Genomic DNA, 18858 nt, shown 5'->3' with positions numbered 1-18858 from the left:
AACGCCGGGCAACACGCGAGGGAGGGGGCCGGGCCGGGCCACGGCTGCGCTGAGATGGGGGCAGGGTGGAGATGGGGGCCAGAGGAGGGAAGGGCAGGCGGGAGGAGGCCTAACCCCCACTGACAGGGGAGGAGGGGCGCTGAATCAACTATTCCACAGACCCTAGTATAGGTCAGCTCTGGCAGAGATTCAGCTCATCAACCACCCCCCCTTACCCAGGCAGCAGCAGCCCCCTTCAAAGCTGGTCATATGAAGCCCCACTCTAGGCAATTGCACAGCGTGGGTAGGGGACTGGGCCCCTAGGAGAGCAGCTGAGGTAACCTGCTCTGCCTGGTGACAAATACTTCTGAGCAAGGCCCCAGGGCAGTTCTGAAGCAGTGATGGCTCATTTACGCATCTGTCACATCCCTGTGTTCTGGCCCCCAGAGTACCCCTGGGGGCTGGACCATTGTTAAATATTTTTCTCCTGATCCATTTTTTTTTGGTTAACTTTATCAGAGACTTTAAAAAAAAAAAAAACCCCGCCCCAACTTTTTAATTGATCTAATCCATCTCCCCCTTCATACCCACACATGCTCAAACATTGTATGAAAAATAACCTGTAATTTTCAAACACTAAAACAGTGTACTGTTGAACTAGGGTGTAGCTGTACTTAAAGATAGCTAAGTGCAGAAGTGCTTAAATAAATGTAGCCAGCCAGCGTAGCAACAGTTTGTTTTTATTGCAAATACTCTCTTCCTCTCCCACTACTACTCATCCAGTCCACTCTAGAATTTGCACTTCTTTTTCCTTCTAAAGTATCCGTAGATACAGTAGGTTCTGGACAATAAAACACACCTGTATCACACACTGATACTTATGACTGATAGCAAAAAGCAGTCTTCAACTAACACAAAGTTTCTGCATTGATGACAGATGCCATCTCCACCACTAATTTCCCAGATAACCAGTTTCCTTGAAAAGTGACCATGATGCCATGGAAAGGATTGTTAGAAGTAGAGAAGAGGGAAATTAAAACCTAGTACCACTCAGAAGATCTCTCACTCTCTGACCTACAGCCAGAAGTGAAAGGATTCCCTGCAACTTAGCTCACCAAGACAGGTACCAACTGGAATTTCCACACTGCACTAGTATTAGCCAGAACTCAGTGAGGAAATACTAGTTCCAAAAAGTTCACACTGTACAACGTAGCTTACAGCAATGGCTCCCACTCCACACAGCAAAGCCTTTGTTGCTCTTGCATTACAAGAAGCATCTAGAGAGCCAGAGGACTGCAAAATTCACTAGCACTCACTTGATAACTACTGATCATATTGAGTATTTCCAGGAACACTTTTCATGTAACTCATGCTAGGAAGCTTTTTTTCAAATAATCATTTTGCAATAATCCTTTCTTCAGTCTAGGTTGTGCTCTCTGGGCCTCTATCTTCTGGTAGACGAGAAACCCTAGATGCCATATACTGCATAGAAGAGGAACTGAGCCTATATTATCACTGACAATCCAGAATCACCTGTTGAAATATCAGTTTAAATGGAGATCACCCTGAAGACTGGAAGCACATGGCCTGCAGACAGCAGGATCTTTTCCATCTTGCAAAGGGATTCCTTCCTCAGGGCTGCTGATTCACCCATTGCCCTCAGCACTGTACTTACAGGATGCTATTGCAGGTCAAATCTTAATGCCATTTAAGAGTTACACAGTACCTCAAATAGTCAGGAAGACACTCAGGACAACTTGGACAAGAGGAGATACAGCCTGAAGTCAACCCTGGACAGACCTCAAATATTTGCTTTTGCTCCAGGGTCCATTAGCCAGCATTGTGGTTTCTTTTTAACATATACTTAGTATGGGGCTCACCAAGAGAAAGTCAGTTTGCTGCACTCTACTGTTTAAATCAGAATTTACCCTCCTCTCCAATGAGGTCCCAGGTCAGCACCTTTTACATGTTCCTATTATTCTAAATGTCATATTTACTTAACTGTACACACCTGTCCCCTCCTGCTCTCTTGGTCTCACGAAGCCCCTTATTAGCTCTAAGCTGGACAATCCACATGCCTGCACATCAGTCCAGGGGGAAAGGCCAGTGCATTTTATTTTTAAAACAGAAGGTCTTTCCTTTTTAATGTTTTTCTGTGCAAGAATTTTAGTAAGGCGGCTGCAGCAGTTGCCAGTTCGGGACTTCGGCCTCCCCAATAGCCTTCTCCATGCGATGGTACCAAGGCTGAATCTTTGTATGAGTCATCATATCATCATAGGCTTCCAGCCCTTCCATGACCCGGAGGACCCCATACACTGCCTGTGCCAAGAGAGGAGAGAGAGTTTGGAAATTAACATAGATAACATTAACTCTACATCTGGAATGGATGTAACTTCAGATTTAAGTGTCCCAAAACTCTACTCCCTTCCCGATCACCTATTCCACCCATCTGATTAGCAGAGATTATTGAGACAGTCACAGACATTAGATGGATAAATAGGCAGTGCCTAACAAAATGGGCAAAAATTTTGGGAGATGGAGTAAAATGAAAAAAGTGATTATAAGATCTGGTACAGTATCCAGCTCCATATAAACTCTTTATGGAGATATTGCTTCAGATTAAAACAAAAACCATTATCATTATTTATAATGAGAGCTAATGATGCAGGAAATGGTTTAAGATTCAAATCCTGAAGTCTGAGCTATGCATGCTAACCTTATGACCCTGTCCACTGATGTCAACAGGGCTCATCTCCAGTTGCAGATGTGGAAGCCTAAACTGCTTTTGTCATTACTGCTTTTGTCATTACTTCAGATTGATAATGTCCTACTTTGGGAAGTCATGATGTTTGTAAGGTATGTGCTTGGAGTATATTTCCCAGTGGAAAGGCGACTGGCTGGCATGCTTTCTACACACACAGCCAATACAGAATGTATGCTCCTGAACTATCTCCATATTGTACAATGGAGTAAACATACTCACCCCGCACCTGTAACACACTTTGACAACACAACTCTCACCTCCCACATAAGACACTCAAATGATATATCTAATATACAGACCAAGAGGATATAGTACATATTTTATACATAATCATAGTCACACCTATACCATACTATGTGCATGATGAATGATAAATTAAGTACAGAGACCAAGGGTCTTGACCATTACCAAGTCAGCGAGATTCGGCTGGCTGCCACCCATGAATGGTCTGTGTTTGCCAATAGCTTTTACCCAGTCATTGGCTGCTTTGTACAAATCTTCTCGGACATTATCCTGGAGATGGTGCCTGTGTTAAGAGAAAATATGGTGTCCTCTAACTGGTTCATTTCTCTCTTTAATTTTCCCCTCTCATTACCCCTTCCCATGGATTGATATATGGCTGGGGACAGGGAATGCATTTCAGAGAGTGAATTGAAAGGCTTGGGTATTTTTAAAGATGACTATGAAGTAACTTGTGTGCATAAGCATCTCTTTCATTCAGAAGGTTAGAGGGCTCAAAGAAGTCCAATAAGTATTTAAAGCTGATTAAGTGGTTAATGAGCTATTTACTGTAGTGGTTAAAGCAAAGGACCAGAATTCTAGAAATCATGGACAGTAATTCTTTCTCAGTCACTAACTAAGTGTGTCACACTAAACAAGTCAAGTCTTGACCATTCCTTGGTTACACCAATTGATAAACTGGATTAAAGAAGGCACTTCTATTGGAAAGACAGCAGAAATCTAAAGGGGAAAGATCCCCTGGTCCTACTACTATTCAAATGGTGAGGGTACAGTGGAACTAGTTCCACTTGCAGTGATCATTCATTCAGTTCATGGGAATAAAATATTACTTCCCAAAAGCCAGTTTCTGATTGTTCTGATCAGTGGAGATTTAAGTTGCACAGATCAAACAAGTATAAATTCCTTTGATATTTTCACAGGTAGAAAAGGATTTTGCACCACTGAATGGCATTCAGCTGTACAAGAACATAACTGATGCTCCCATAAACTGTAATAACTGGAGTGACGTGCCTTGGAGCTAATGTTAAAATTAAAAATGTGTCCTTACAGAAATGGAAATTTTGCTTCTGCATGTCTGATTTGAAAGTTGTTTTGGGTCCACATATAGTGATCATTCAGATACAATGATCAGAATGGAGGGAGTATTCAAACTGACCCTTAGAACAGAACTGCATTTTATTTGCAAGGAAAATGCCTATTAAAATGTGTTTGAGACAGAGTTTTACTGTTTGAAGTTCATGGCTAAGGGTGGTTAAAAACCAACGGGACAAAGACATTCCCTTGCTGTGTGACTGGGTCAGTGGTACCAACCTGCTCTTCAGCCTCTTGCTGATGAAGAACATGGCAACGGCCCCCATGTACTTGGCAAAAAAACCTTCCACGGTGCCAAACTTTCCCTCATGGACAATGTAATTGAAAGAAGCCAGGGCTTCCCTAGGTGTGCGATAAACGTTGGGGGAGATGAGGTGAACAAGCCAGTCATCTGCCCATTTTCGCCACTTCATTTCCTCCCTGTAGACATCCCAAGAAAGTAGTTTAAGTGAACAAGGTGGAAACATTGAATCAGAGGAGGAGGATGCAGATGATATCACAATAACTGTAGCTGGAGCTTCTGCAAAGGATGAGAGTGCAACATAGTTCCCATCCAGTCTGCTCCACTGGTAATATCCCTGAACTGTGGTCAGGAGGGATCCCTCCCCACTGAACTGCTCTAATGCCAAACTCCAGCTGGATGAGACAAACTAAAGCTCTAGATTCACTTTCTATTGTTGCAAGCAGGCTGGATGGCCCATGAGGAATGTGTGTCCCATAATCATGGGTTTTCCCCAACATTAATCAATCCCAAGTGACCCTTCCAGCTAACTCAGGAGCCTAAAGGGACATCACTCTCTGGGAAGAAGGCAGGGAGGAGAGAAAGCAAAGGAGGAAATTAGTGCAATGGTTGAGGCTCGGAGTACACCAAAGCAGGGGTGGGGGGATTTTCACATAGAAGTATTACATTTTGCAAGTTAAACAAATAAATTACTTGAAACAAAACCATTCCAGTTATTTATGAGTGTCTGATGTGTATCATGTCAAGAGCAGCATTAGGAGGATTGTGTTCGTGTTCTCCAAGATGATACAGGAGGGGTGCTGTGAAACCAGCTCAGAGACCCCTAGCACATGAAATGCTTACACCCTAGTTTCTTTGATGGGGTACACATGCTGGGTCTCCATTTCATCCAGCATGAGCCAGTATTTGTTCCCATACTCAGTCACCTCTTTGCCCCGCTCATTCACAGCTTTCATAGGAGGATAAAATGACACAATCTCTTCTAAGCTCTTCTTCCTGAGGGGAGAAACACAGTCAGAATCTGCATGGTCGTCTCCACGTGTTACTGAAAAACAGTTGCTATGAGTCCTCTTTTTGGGGCAACAAAACCCTGGCTGCTCTAAAAATAGAGACTTCCATAACAAGGCAGCTCAGGGGTTGTAAATCTAAGGACTATCTCTGTGCAGTCTGTATTTTCTCTTTCAGAATTCCTCTCCATCTTGAGGTGCAGTTAGTCATAACAGTGACTGTAAAAAAATTTGATGATTTTAATAGCACTGTGGAGCTGATACAGCTGTGGGAGAGCAAACTAGAGCCTACGGCACCATAAGGAAACCAGATTCCAATAGTGGAATATTCTATTACCGTTGATAATGTAAGAGAAAAAGATCGTGGCTAAATTTTTAGGTCTCAGGAGGAGATTGACCGTTACGGGGAAATAAAAAAAAAAAAAAAAAACAGCATAGTGAGCAAATATACAATTAAAATACTTGTCCTTCAGTTGTAATTCTTCCCCCACAGCGTAAAAGTAACTTCCACTGGCTTCAGTGCAAATTGTTTGAATCCTGCATGGGGGTGGAAGCAATAACGCCAGTGGACTTTAAAGTCTCACTCCTCCCCACCCCAGCACCCCTTGACTTTCAAGATCTGAGCAAATTTGATCTGGAATCATGGATAGAACATAAATGTGTCATTTTTAGAATGGTTTCAGTTTGAAAGTTGACTCTATACATGCCCGTTATACACCTTATTATCCCAGATATATCTTTACTGTAATATGTTGTAGTAACGTTGCAGTGTGTTCATGGATGCAAGACTAAGAGGAAAGTGCACTTAATGTATATGAAAAGAAAACAGTAAAAACACACTGAAGCCACACACATTAAAATGCACTATTATGAAACAGCTTAATGCAAGAAACTAATGAGAGAGAGAGTACATGTAAGTGTCATTTCAAATAACCCACAGTAAGTATTAACCAGACTCCAGAATAGTCAGCTGCAGCTAACAATGTCTCTCTTATGGTTAAATTTCTATATACTGAAGTTCTCTATATCACAGGGGGGAAAAAAAAGGAATAGAAGTACAAGTTGTCCCAGATATAAGATCCCCTCCTTCTCCATTCCCTACTCAAGCTCTTTGTAACCTGGATCTAAAGAACAGGCTACAAGAGCAGCAAGTTGATTTATTTCCAGATATTCTGACTGGCCAACAAAAACAAAACAAAAAAATCAGAGGAAGGTTTGATTCATTTCATTTTTGGACTAACTTTTAAGTCTTCTTTGTGCAAAGGCAGAATTCTGAATTAAAAAACACCTGAGCTCTATAACTAACACACACACACACACACACACACACACACACAAAAGTGTTCTTGTTTTCCAGTTGCCTAAGGCAATTCACACTCAACTACATTCTCACTATCCAGTTCTCGTACCTGGAAATGAGATAGGTCTTTATTGCACTGATGATCACTGAAGAGTCATTCAGTTGCTGCAAAATAGAATGAAAATAAATTTAAAAAGAGATGCTGATGGAGCTAAGGAGGAGGAGCTCATAAGAAGCTCTGCCAATTGAACCCCTTTGGGGCTTAAGTAGTCCCCAAGTCCCTTCTTCCCTAATCTTCCGTTTATTTCCATAGGCAAATCTGCTATACTACAGCCGTATATCTATTATTCTGCTTGTTCTAGACAGGCCAACAGTGGAAACCAAAGTGGGTTTCAGTCTGAGCCATTGGCATTCCAGGGGGCAAACCAGCATGGTAAGAAAATATACGGTTAAAACACTTGTCCTTGGGTCATAATTCTTCCACCACAGAGTACAAGTAACACCCACTGACTTCTGTACAAATTGTTTGAATCCTGCATGGGGGTGGGAAGAATAAGACCAGTGGACTTTAAAGTCTCACCTTCCCCCAAACTCCCTAGCAGCAGCATAGCTTGTCACTGCTAGGGAACAGTGGGCGTTGTGAGTGTTCGGCAAAATAAGAGTGAGGCTAAGGAAGAGGTAGCTAAGTATACAGCCATAAAATGAGGAACAGGATGCTAAGCAACCTTGGAAATAAAGTAGGCTACACCCGCACTTGGCTAGTGACCCAGTGCTAGATGTAAACCCAAGAACCATGGTTATTTGAGAAGTAGAGACTCACCACAGTGTTTCCAGCGTTGGCTAAAAGGATGGGCACCTTTCTGTAGGAGGAGAATTTGATCTCCTTCCTCATTACCGGGTTCACTTCCACAATTTCATAAGGCACCCCATGGTAATCAAGAAAGGCTCGAACCTTACTGCAGAACGGGCAGGTTTTGTATTGGTACAGGGTCAACTGCAGGCTACCTGCAGGGAGCTGAGGGAGGAAAATGCCAGAAGTTTCTATGTTCAATTCAAATATCACCTCCTCCCCCAATCGATTTATGTTTATTTTAAATTGCTGTTGCTGATATTTGGTGTTCAGATTATAATCTAGTCATCCAAATCAAAGCTCACACCCCTGGTTAACCAGCATTTTCTTCCAATGACGTCATAAATACTTAACTTTTTTGTATAATGAATATCTAATTTTTTAAATATCCCCTTATCCCTTTGTAGTAACTCCGATCTCTTATGAATATATGGTTTTGCAAACTGAATCCTATAGGTTAGGAACCAAGTCATCATAAGAATGACATTCACAACTCTGCTTTCTACACAAAAATCCAACCATCCAGCCTAAGAAAATTAAACAACATTAACCTTAAAAAACAAAAAGTAACCCCCCCCAAAGTAATAAAATCCACAAAAATCAAAACCAAACCCATCCCCCACGCACAGTTTTTATGCTGCGAAGGGAGAGGTGTCAGAGATTCCATGAAGTCCACTAGAGACTTTGCTATTATCTATTTTACGTGGAAGATGCTCAAATACTACAGCAACGGACAGCAGTACAAACAACAAACATTTTTTAAAAAAAATACCAGTGACTTATGCCAGGAAGCAATGGCTTTTTTTTGGGAACAGTGGTTGCAAGGTATTGGTTGAGAACATATAAACACAGAATCTGATCTTGCATTGTTTGCACACCAGATCTTCACTGAGAATGCTGGGTGCACAAGGAATAAAGCATCAGTATTAGGCACAATGCAATTACACAACAGACATTTAACGTGCCTTGCTTATTATTCATACATTATAAAACACATGCCACCATTTTACCTTGTTTCTCACTTCCACAATCCCTCAGGGTATTTGCAGGAAGTCATTAGTTGATGGAAAGCCCGATGTAAGTGTACAGAATTGTTGTTTTCCCTGTCATTTGACAACTACTTTTTGCTTTTTTTATTCATTAAAAGCAATTTTTATAGTTACTCAAAGAAGATAATGTTGGGTAGTTTAGGCCTATAGATTTTAATACTTTAAATGTTATTTCCTAATTACATCTAATATTAAGGAGGTGTGTGTGTTTCAATCAATAGAAAAAGCCTGCTATGTGTATTTAAACCTTCTCTTGAAGGGTTTGCCACCCCCAAATACTGCAGCATTATGCTAGTGTATGAGAACCAGAAAGTGAACAGACTAAAAGCAAAATTGAAACTAACAAGACTATTTTCTTTCTATTGACTAAAGTTAGGTATGTGTGTATGTCTTGCAGGATCAGGATCTATAAAAGTGTTTAGTTTTAATACACAAGAGTTATTAGTAAAATTGGTAGACATTATTTGTTTAGGATATTGTAACCTGATGGCATCACTTGTAGATTCTAGATCACTTACCATGTAATTCATCCATAGGCATGGAAAACATTAATTAGCTAATTATTTTTATTATTAGCTTTATTATTATTTTTAAAGTAGCAATTAGCCTATCCAGCAAAAACTACAAAAGGATTTGCAGACAGTAAATAGAAAAAGCAGCCACAGATCATTTGAGAGACTTTTGTAGCCTTTTAATCTGGAGACTAGGCTAAAATACTATCTGAAAATGAACAAAAATAGAAACGTCATATAGGAGAGAAAATCTGTGAGGGGGTGAGGAAAAAACCAATTTCAAGGTTCTTCCTGCCACCCCCTTAAGATTTCATTAAGGATGGGAGCCAAGATCTCAGTGTGCACCCCAAAAATGGAAGATATTTGGGAGGCAATATAATTGCACGGGAAGGACCATCATTTCAGAACCATTTGTAAGTGGGGGATGGGAAAGCACCATGGGGCCCGGTGTTCCTTAGGGATTGCAAGGAGCTTCCGGATTTCCTGCAGTACTCTTAAAAGTGGGGGAAGTGGGAGGTTACCTTGGCTGCCTGCTGCTCTGCAAGGTGCTCCTGGGCCTTCAGGGGATCCTGGAGAGTCTGGAAGAGGCCAAAGGTGCCCCCCAGGGCAAAAGCAGCCCCCACCAGCATGCGGCTGCCCTTCCGTGCCCGGCCCCGGGCATAGCGTCCTGTCCCAAAGGGGATACAGTACCCCCTGCTCTGGGCCCGCAGGAGCCCCACCGCAGCCGCCTGGCCAGCAGCCCTCAGTCTCCACGGGAGCAGCCCAAGGCACCTCCAGCCACTGCAGGCTGCTGCCATCTTCGCTCCACAAGGTGGGCGGGGGAACAGTGCGGGAGGGCCTCTACACCCAGCACCAGAGGCTTTAAACCAGAGCTGAGGAGGCCTTGAGGATAGAGCGCCTCTGCTGGGCTTGTGTTTTGATTGGTTGGTTTGTTTGCTGCGGCATCATTTCTTCCCAAAGGCAGTACTGCACAGGGGCCAGCCTCCCCATACAGAACTGGGGACGGGTGGGAAGCAAGCCCGGCGCCACCAGGGGAGAGAACGTTTGCCTCCCCAAATGATTTTCAAGCCCCCCACCCCATCATTGCCAGAAAAGCCGAAATATGTACAAAGTTATACAATGTTAAGCAATGAGCAGATGGAAGAGATTTCATTTGTTAGATAACTTATAGAATCACAGAGAAATGCTGACTCAGTAGCCACAATTTCTTTTTAAACTCTTAAAAGTCCAAGTATTTCTAAGGGACTAATTTCTAAGGGCTCCAAAATATCCATTTGCCCCTCCAGTAATGGGAGCCTAGAATTACCCTGATCGGAAATGGTTATAAATGGCACAGGTGGGTTGAAAAAATAATCACACTGGTAGCAGATTTCAGAGTAGCAGCCGTGTTAGTCTGTATCCACAAAAAGAAAAGGAGGACTTGTGGCACCTCAGAGACTTAACAAATTTATTTGAGCATAAGCTTTGGTGAGCTAGAGCTCACTTCATCAGATGCATTCCTGTAGCAGAGAATGTAACATTCAATGTAATAACCTATGCTAGGATGACAAGTGCTATAAAATCCTGCTAGGTTGGATCAGGGGCTCTCAAACATTTTCATAGTGTGGAATATATCTTAATACTGAGAGTGTCTCATGAACACCTCCTTTCCCAATGCAATTAGTGTTTTTTCCTTTTGAAAAAAAAAAAGAATCAAACCCACCACCTGTTTTTACTCTTAATTTTATCTGCTCCTCCCATGTTTGTTATTAATCTCTCTCACTGACACATGCTCACTCCTCTGCTGTCTAGACCCTGTTCTTTCCCCCCTGCATAGAGTTCCCTAACAGTTGGTTTCTTGCTCCTCTGGCTATGCTGTCCAGCCACCAACTCCTTTTCTTTGCTTAGCTCTCCTGAAAATATTACCTAGCTGACATATGGATTACAACTCTAATCCCACTGATATCTCCAGTCCCTGAGTGGTAGTGCTCATTTCCTCTCATTCTCTATTTATGTAATAGGTGCTCTCAGCAAAAGTTTATTGTTTAATGTTTATTCCTTGTTTCCAGCTTCTTTTACAGGTGGCTTTTCACTGTAGTGAAGAGTGTGGACACCTGTAGCAGCAGTTGGAAACAAGGAGAGCCAGCACCATGTGACCAGTCAGATCTTTGAGAATTATCAGCAAGTGTTCTTCAACCAACATATTGGGAACCCCTGGATTAGATAATTTTAAATATTATTTAAATCACAGAATTTGCTGAATCATTAGCAAAAACTCCAAGACATTATTCAGCTCATACAAAGAGTGCAGTCTGGCCAGTTATTTTTCCAAGTATTAGAACTCATACCTCTCAGCTACAATACATAGTGGGCCCAATTCCATCCTTCATGCAAATTACACTAAGGATTAATTTTGCTCACAATGTGTCATGTGAATATTGAATGCCATGCTTGGGAACAGAGCTAGATGATTAGGTAAAATCTCAAATAGTCTATGACTTTATGGTAACATTCCAAATCAATAAATAATTACAATTAAAATTCCATCTTTGTAAATTGCTTTAGAATCACAGGGTGAAACGCAAGAACAAAATATTCAGAGTATCTAGTAGTTGTCATACTAGCAAAGTCAGATTTATAGTTATCTGGCTTTTGCCATGATGGATAATTAAACCTCAGCACTTCATAAAGATGTTAAAACATACAATAGGAATAAAAAATAATAGTCATAGTTTCCACTTCTATAGTGCCTCTTATGCAAGGATCTCAAAGACAACTACTGACATTAGTTACATAAGCCTACTTAATTGTGAAATTGTATTCCACCATACAATAGGAAGACCTATAACCTCATGCTTCAGGGCAATTAACTTTTGTCACTTATGCTTGGTTATGCCCATACTATTATATTGATGAACATAACTGTGTTAGGGCATAGGATGGGGCCCTAACCCAGCAGAATGTAGTCAGCTTATAGTAAGGAAAGATACAGAATGTACTGTGATGTTGAGGATATGACCCTTCATTCCTTGTGCATTGAAAATTCCATCTCAATTGGAATTCAAAAACTCTTCAAATCAGTCTTTGCCCAGGTTCAGCTCAGGGACACACTGATGCCCTAATTGCAAGTTATTTTCATCTCTAAAGATATATCCTATAAAAGGGAAGAAATGATATAATGATATGATTTCCCAGGAGAGGTGAAACATATGACTAATATCAAGTCTAAAAAAAGAAATCTTAGGTATAAAAAAAGGCAGAGAAAATTGTGTTCACTGTCCTAGGGAAAGAGGAAATTTGAAAGTGACCTACTAACTTCGGTTACAATTATTAAGAGGAAAAATCAAAAACAGCTGAAACAAACTTTATTCTGTTAAATGCAATTAAGCTAAATTAAACAAACCATTAACTAAAACTGGATAGATTAAAACAGGAAGGGACTATGCTCTAGTGGCAAAAGCAGAAGTCTGGGTATCAAGAATCCTGGGGTTTAGCCCTGGCTGTGTCACTGACTCAATGTGTGATTCTGGGCAAATTACTTAACCAACCATCCTCTGTCTGACCATATGTAAAATTACCTCACAGGAGCTAATGAATGTTTACAAAGTGCTTTAAGAGCTCCAGAAATAAAGACTCTATACAGGTAAACATATCTCCTGAGAACATCCCATAAACATATTTCCAGATTTCATGCATCCGATGAAGTGAGCTGTAGCTCAGGAAAGCTTATGCTCAAATAAATTGGTTAGTCTCTAAGGTGCCACAAGTACTCCTTTTCTTTTTCCTGAGAACAGTCTACAAAGAATAAATATACATGTAATAAACTGAGATAATTAGTATGGATGGAATAAGGTTTAAGAGAAAACCACTGTAGAAGGGGAAAACAAAGCAAAGCTATGTGAATAATTTATTCAACACATTTTCTGTTCTCAAAGTGGTCTGTGAGTAGCTGATAGATTAGTTTCAGAGTAACAGCCGTGTTAGTCTGTATTCGCAAAAAGACTCCTTTTCTTTTTGCTGATAGATTAGTTCACTTTATTGATTTGAATTTATTTGCTGGATCATTTCTGTGAATAACTTCTGATCAGCAGATTTTTCTCGAGCAGCTGTCAGCCAAAATGCTTAACGGTGGTGCTTAGTTTTGACGGGGACACCCAAGCCTAAACTCTGATTGGATGATTGTGGCTCGTAGAGCCAGCTTGGCTGTGAGCCTTCATACTCCCAAGGTCACATTGGGTTTCTGCAGATACTCTTCTGAGTTCGCTGAATATTTTTTGCACCCATGTAAAATCCTGCCAGCAAATCCCTCTGCGATGACTGCAGAGAGTGAGCACAAAGAGGTAGGAACATAAGCATCCAGGGAGGTTGGAGGTGGGATCCCGCCTCTCTGTAGGCAGACGCCTCCCGCAACTATAAAGTCTATTTGCTTGGCTGCCCCTCGCCCGCCCGCGCCGCTTGGTTAGCCCCTCTTTTCCCATAACTATAGACTTTACCCCTGGGGCGGGGCGGGGCTGGGAAGGATATGACCCCACACGGCGTCCCTAGGATCCCGGCTGAAGTTTCCGAGTGGCTAGCTCAACCCAAGCCCCGCCTTTTTCTGGGTCAGGGGCGGGACTTTCCGCCGTTCCATCCGGGAAGGGGCGGGGCTTTCCTATGTCTCGGAATCCAGCCGCGACCTGGGTACTGTCTGGCGGCGGGACTTGGTGGCGGCATGTCGGGGCCGAACGGGGAGCCGCAGGTGCCTGCGGGAAACGCCGGGCACGGCGAGGAGGGGGACGATGACGGCTTCGGGGATACCGGTAAGAGAAGAGCGGCCGGGACCCCGCCCAGCATCCCCCCGCCTGGGGCGGGGAGCCGCGGACCCCCGCCCTGCTCTGAGCGCCCTGGGGCAGGGAGCCAGGCTCCCCCTCCCCAAACTTTCCTTGCTCCTAGCATCCCATTTCTTGGGGAGAGCCCTGGACACCCTCCCTCCCCAATCCCCTGCTCCAAGCATACCCCCCCTTCCTAGATAAACCACAGACCCCCCCAGCAGGCTTGCTCCCAGCACACAGCCGTTTGGTTAATAATGATCAGATACTCAACACAACTAATATTAAGGAGAGGGAAGGATTGCAAGCCAAAATAGGGAAATTACAGTTTAAAGAGTATTGAGATGTATTCAAGTCAGCAGGGCCTGATGAAATTCAGACTAGGGCATTTAAGGAACTAGCTAAAGCAATATTCAAACCCTTCACAATTATCTTTGAGAACTCCTAGAGCACAGGTGAGGTCCCAGAAGATTGGAGAAGGGCAAACATAGCACTTATCTTTAAAAAAGGGGACCTGGGGAACTATATCCCAGTCAGTGCAACTCTGATACTTGGAAAGATATTGGGCTATAAAGAATAGCCAGCATGGATTTGTTAGGGACAAATCCTGCCAAACCAACCTACTCCTCTTCTGGAAGGGAGTATCTGGTGGGGCCCTGCAGGGGTCAGTCTTGGGTCTGGTGGTTTTAAATATTTTCATTAATGACTTAGATAATGGAGTGGAAGGTATGCTTATAAAATTTTCAGATGAACAACAAACTGGGAGGGGCTGCTAGCACTTTGGAGGGCAGGATTGGAATTCAAAATGATCTTAACAAATCGGAGAATTGGTCTGAATTCAACAAGAAGAAATTCAATAATAATAAATGCAAAGTACTTCACTTAGGAAGAAGAAAAATCAAATGCACAACTACAAAATCGGGACTAACTGACTAGGTGGTGGTACTGCTGAAAAGAATCTGGGGGTTATAGTGGATCACAAATGGAGTATGAGTCAACAATGTGATGCAGCTGCAAAAATAGCTGCTATCATTCTGGGGTATCTTAACAGAACTCCTATATAACACACAGGAAATAACTGTCCTGCTCTATTCAGCTCTGGTGAGACCTCAGCTGGAGTGCTGTGTCCAGTTCTGGGCCCCACACTTCTGCAACAATGTAGACAAACTGGAGAGATTCCAGAGAAGAGCAACAAAAATGATAAAAGCCTTAAAAAACCTGACCTATGAGGAAAGGTGATTGATTGTTTGTTTGTTTTTTTAATTTAAATGGGGCATGTTTAGTCTTAAGAAAAGAAGGCTGAGGGTAGAATTAAGTCTTTGACTATGTTAAGAGTTGATATAAAGAGACTGGTGATCAACTCTTCTCCTATCTACTAAAGATAGGACAAGAAATAATGGGCTTAATTTGAAGCAAGGGAAAATTAGGTTAGATATTAAGAAAAACTTCTGAACTAGAAGTGTTGTTAAGATCTGGAATAAGGTAGGTTGTGGAATCACCATCATTGGACAAACACCTGTCAGGGATAGTTTAGATCGGGGTAGGCAACCTATGGCAGGTGTGCCAAGGCAGCACGTGAGCTGATTTTCAGTGGCATTCACACTGCCCAGGTCCTGGCCACCAGTCCGGGGGGCTCTGCATTTTAATTGAAGCTTCTTAAACATTTTTAAAACCTTATTTACTTTACATACAACAATAGTTTAGTTATATATTATAGACTTATAGAAAGAGACCTTAAAATGTATTACTGGCATGCAAAAACCTTAAATTAGAGTGAATAAATGAAGACTCGGCACACCACTTCTGAAAGGTTGCCAACCCCTGGTTTAGATTTAATTAGTGCTGCCATAGTGCAGGAGGCTGGACCTGATGACTTCTCAAGGTCCCTTCCAGCCCTACATTTCTATGGTTTTATAAGACTAAACCACCCAACACCCTCATTTGGTGCCTTCTAACAAAATCTAAGAGCTCCTTTCCTGAAAAAATCCTTGAGGATTTCTAGGATTAAAAAGGCCTTTCATCATACTGTTCTGGGAAGTGACAGTACAACAACTAGTTACTAGCCAGGAAGGGAATATCATGTTTTAGACCTTCCTCTCCCTCCTGATGAAAAAGGGATGCTTAACTACATAGTCTCCTATGACAATTCCTTTGGGAGTTTGAGCTTTATGGACTATCACCTGCCTCGAGACCCTTTCTGCTGGGTCCACTTGAGCTGTCCGTCCAATTTAGAACTAGATTCTGAAGATGTCAAGGGTGTTTCCTCATGAAATCACTCAGATCCTTAGAAGCTGATTCTTTTGTTACTGGGAATCTCTATAGTTGAATTTCAATGGGAAGTCCTGAGATATGATGAGTTTGCTAAATAATCTATCACATCTCTTAACCTGTCCCGCAAAGCTCTCCCAGTTTGGAAGCAGGGACTGCACTATTTTCTAACCCTGTGCATTCCAGTCTCAGGAAGTCACTTCACAACTTTAATTTAGAATGTAATATCAGAATTAAGGTATAGCATTAATCGCTTTCAGCGGTGGCATGTGCTATTCGAGGCATGTGCTACTTCCCACACTGACTTCTAAAAGATTTTGGGAGAACCAGTACTTGTGTTCAGGGTCTTGGTACCTGAAAACAGCTTCACTATCAGATCCTCTTATTTCTCTCCCCCACATGCTTCTGATATCTGAGTGCAAGCGGCAGAGAAGTCCCCTTCAGACTGTGGTCTGTTGTTCTAAACAATGCTGTTTGAGGACTGGTTGTTGCTGTCCCTTGCTGTGTTCAGCGGAACAGGTCTAGTGATTTAAACATTAAAAATATTCTCTTCCCATGCAAGCTCAGGTTGACCTTGTGTGTGAAGTGAAATCTGTGGCTCCTCCTGAGAATTGGATTAGATAATTTTCTCTGCAGATGTACATGAAAACCACATTTTTCCTTTTACTTAGGGCTTGATGTGAGTGCTTTTCCTCCTTCCCCGTGCAAGAAGCAGCATCGCAAGTAGGTTTGAATGGCCTTTTGGACCTAGTTTATGCTGGTTGTATGGCATGATACATAGATCCTGCAGGGTGGTTTACAATGAATCCTTGCTTCCTAGGGTAGTGTGTTAAATGGTAAAGCAAGACCTATGTGGTCTCTGCACTGGGTCAACAACTTCAGAAATTAAGGGGATAAGTGCTGTTCATGGAAATCAGAACTGGTCCACATTCATCCCTCTGGCTACTTTTCCCCTTAGGACCTTATGAGATGTTCCTATTCAGCTCATTCAAAAGGGCTTCACTTTATTGCACCTTTCTCCTCTCCTCCTGCTCCCACCACATCAGCAGCTGTGATGTTCTGGAACTCTTTCCAGATTCTTATGTGCCAGGTCCTAGAGTGGCAGCTCTGGAGGTTACACTCTCTGTGCTGTACCCTTTGTGGTAAGCTTCTCAGCAGCACCCTTTTGAGGTGTCTGTACCCTGATTAGGCAAGGCCACCTCTAGGGAGGGTGAAGAGATTAATTCACCCTTTTTCTATTCAGCCCTCTTGCAATGTGGATCCCTGTCTAGTGGAAGCTGGCCAGAGCCCAACCACTTACTTGAGAGATTACCAAACAGCTGTCAGATGGCAATTTCCTGCCTGGTCTGTGGCACAGAGGTAAAACATCCTAGATCACATGACCAATCCCCTGAACTATCCAGTTTCCCACAGACCTAGTTTCACTAGTAGATGTGATGTATCATGATACAGAGAGGATGCAGTTGAGATAGAGGACTTGCCCTCTATGTTCTGAGGTATATTTGCAAGAGGCCTTGCTGCCTGATACCTTCTTAGAATGAGTGGTGGTAGTACAAGAATTTAAATTATTCAGGGTATTTTTTTGTTCTCCTTCCTTTAGAATATGCAGCAATAAACTCCATGCTGGACCAGATCAACTCCTGTTTGGATCACCTGGAGGAGAAGAATGACCATCTGCATGCCCGCTTGAAGGAGCTGCTGGAATCCAACCGTCAGACACGTCTGGAGTTCCAGCAGCAGCTGAGTGAAGGGCAGAACCTGCAGACTGATGTGCAGGGACCACACATGGACATCTAGTTCCTGCTGCTTGCTGGACACACACTGTTGTAGTTTTTACTTCCAATGGGACCTCCGCTGTCTGTGGTTTAATGTAAAACTTGACTAGAAAAGTACTTGCTGTTGTGCATTCCCTCCAGTGGTTAAATGTTCTGCCCTTCTCTGTGTTGTCTTGTTTTCTCTTGGTGACTGATGCTACATCAGCAAATAGGTGGGTAAGGGGAGAGATGTGGAGTCAATACTTCCACCTCCCAAATGTAGCTCCAGTTCTGAGCTGACAGTGACACCATTAGAAGTGGGTATGAGAACCTCTCCTGCAAGTATGGGCATTCATGGATAGGCCCCTTTTGCCACAATTCAACTACAAAGGAAAGTGGTGGCTGTTCTGAGGACTGTCTACCTCATAGACTCTTTTCCCCCAGTAAACTGGGCTTCTAAACCTTACAGCTCTGGAGATCCATACCAAATGGTGGTGCCATTCTGGGCCCAGACTTGCTCTGTGTTAACAGGCTTCTTCTGGGGCTCAAATCATCTGGTTTCTTCTACACTGTAGCTGCAGTCTCCCTACAGTCTGCACTTCAGTTAAGCTTACAGAAGTTCTATGATAAACATTGGCTAAATGACAGGACTCCAGTCCAATATTCCCCCTTCCAAACCTCTGTAGTGTAAGCTACCCTCATCCTCTACTTAAGGGAGAGTAAAGAGCAGCTGAGTAACTCCTTAAACCAATTCTAGAGACTCCACAGTGGCTTCTGAGAGGTATTACCATAGAGCAGCCTAATCTGCTCCCCTTGTGGTGTCACAGCCTCATTGTGAGAGAGGGTAGGGGAGGCTTGCCCAGCAATGCTGTCGTGCCAGTCCTTCCTGAATGTCTGGGAGATAAAAACATGGTTGTAAGACTGCATGACCACTAAGTCTGTGAAACTGCTTTGATTGTGTCTGTGGCTTCTCATGTCAAGGCCTACCATTGTGAAGTGACTGTCAATATGTACA

At 42.7% G+C, this 18858-nt stretch overlaps 2 protein-coding genes across 5 annotated transcripts; one reads left to right on the top strand and one right to left on the bottom strand.

Moving 5' to 3' along the window:
* Nucleotides 1-703: 703 nt before the first annotated feature.
* On the bottom strand, nucleotides 704-9873 carry PTGES2 (prostaglandin E synthase 2). 3 transcript variants are annotated; one of them, XM_077835947.1, is made up of 7 exons: nucleotides 9556-9871; nucleotides 7444-7638; nucleotides 6733-6788; nucleotides 5160-5312; nucleotides 4295-4495; nucleotides 3152-3269; nucleotides 704-2298 (listed from the first exon to the last, which is right to left on the bottom strand). In XM_077835947.1, exons 1-7 carry the CDS (start codon nucleotides 9829-9831, stop codon nucleotides 2146-2148), a joined length of 1152 nt encoding a protein of 383 aa, XP_077692073.1. In that variant the 5' UTR covers nucleotides 9832-9871; the 3' UTR covers nucleotides 704-2145. The 3 variants fall into 3 exon arrangements, with proteins under 3 accessions (XP_077692073.1, XP_077692075.1, XP_077692074.1); XM_077835949.1 differs by lacking the exon at nucleotides 4295-4495 and having other exon boundaries at nucleotides 9556-9873; XM_077835948.1 differs by lacking the exon at nucleotides 7444-7638 and having other exon boundaries at nucleotides 9556-9870.
* A 3796-nt stretch (nucleotides 9874-13669) lies between these two features.
* On the top strand, nucleotides 13670-18026 carry BBLN (bublin coiled coil protein). 2 transcript variants are annotated; one of them, XR_013348168.1, is made up of 3 exons: nucleotides 13674-13812; nucleotides 16761-16812; nucleotides 17690-17829. XR_013348168.1 is itself a non-coding variant. In XM_077835677.1 (2 exons), the coding sequence occupies exons 1-2, from the start codon at nucleotides 13725-13727 to the stop codon at nucleotides 17884-17886; spliced, it is 285 nt and encodes a 94-aa protein (XP_077691803.1). In that variant the 5' UTR covers nucleotides 13670-13724; the 3' UTR covers nucleotides 17887-18026. The 2 variants fall into 2 exon arrangements, 1 of the variants encoding a protein (XP_077691803.1); XM_077835677.1 differs by lacking the exon at nucleotides 16761-16812 and having other exon boundaries at nucleotides 13670-13812; nucleotides 17690-18026.
* Nucleotides 18027-18858: the final 832 nt, after the last annotated feature.

The sequence above is a fragment of the Eretmochelys imbricata genome, chromosome 16, assembly GCF_965152235.1.
Source record: "Eretmochelys imbricata isolate rEreImb1 chromosome 16, rEreImb1.hap1, whole genome shotgun sequence".
Classification (NCBI taxonomy): Eukaryota; Metazoa; Chordata; order Testudines; family Cheloniidae; genus Eretmochelys; species Eretmochelys imbricata.
Note: the sequence above shows the minus strand (reverse complement) of the source record. Positions and strands in the feature narration are given on the sequence as shown.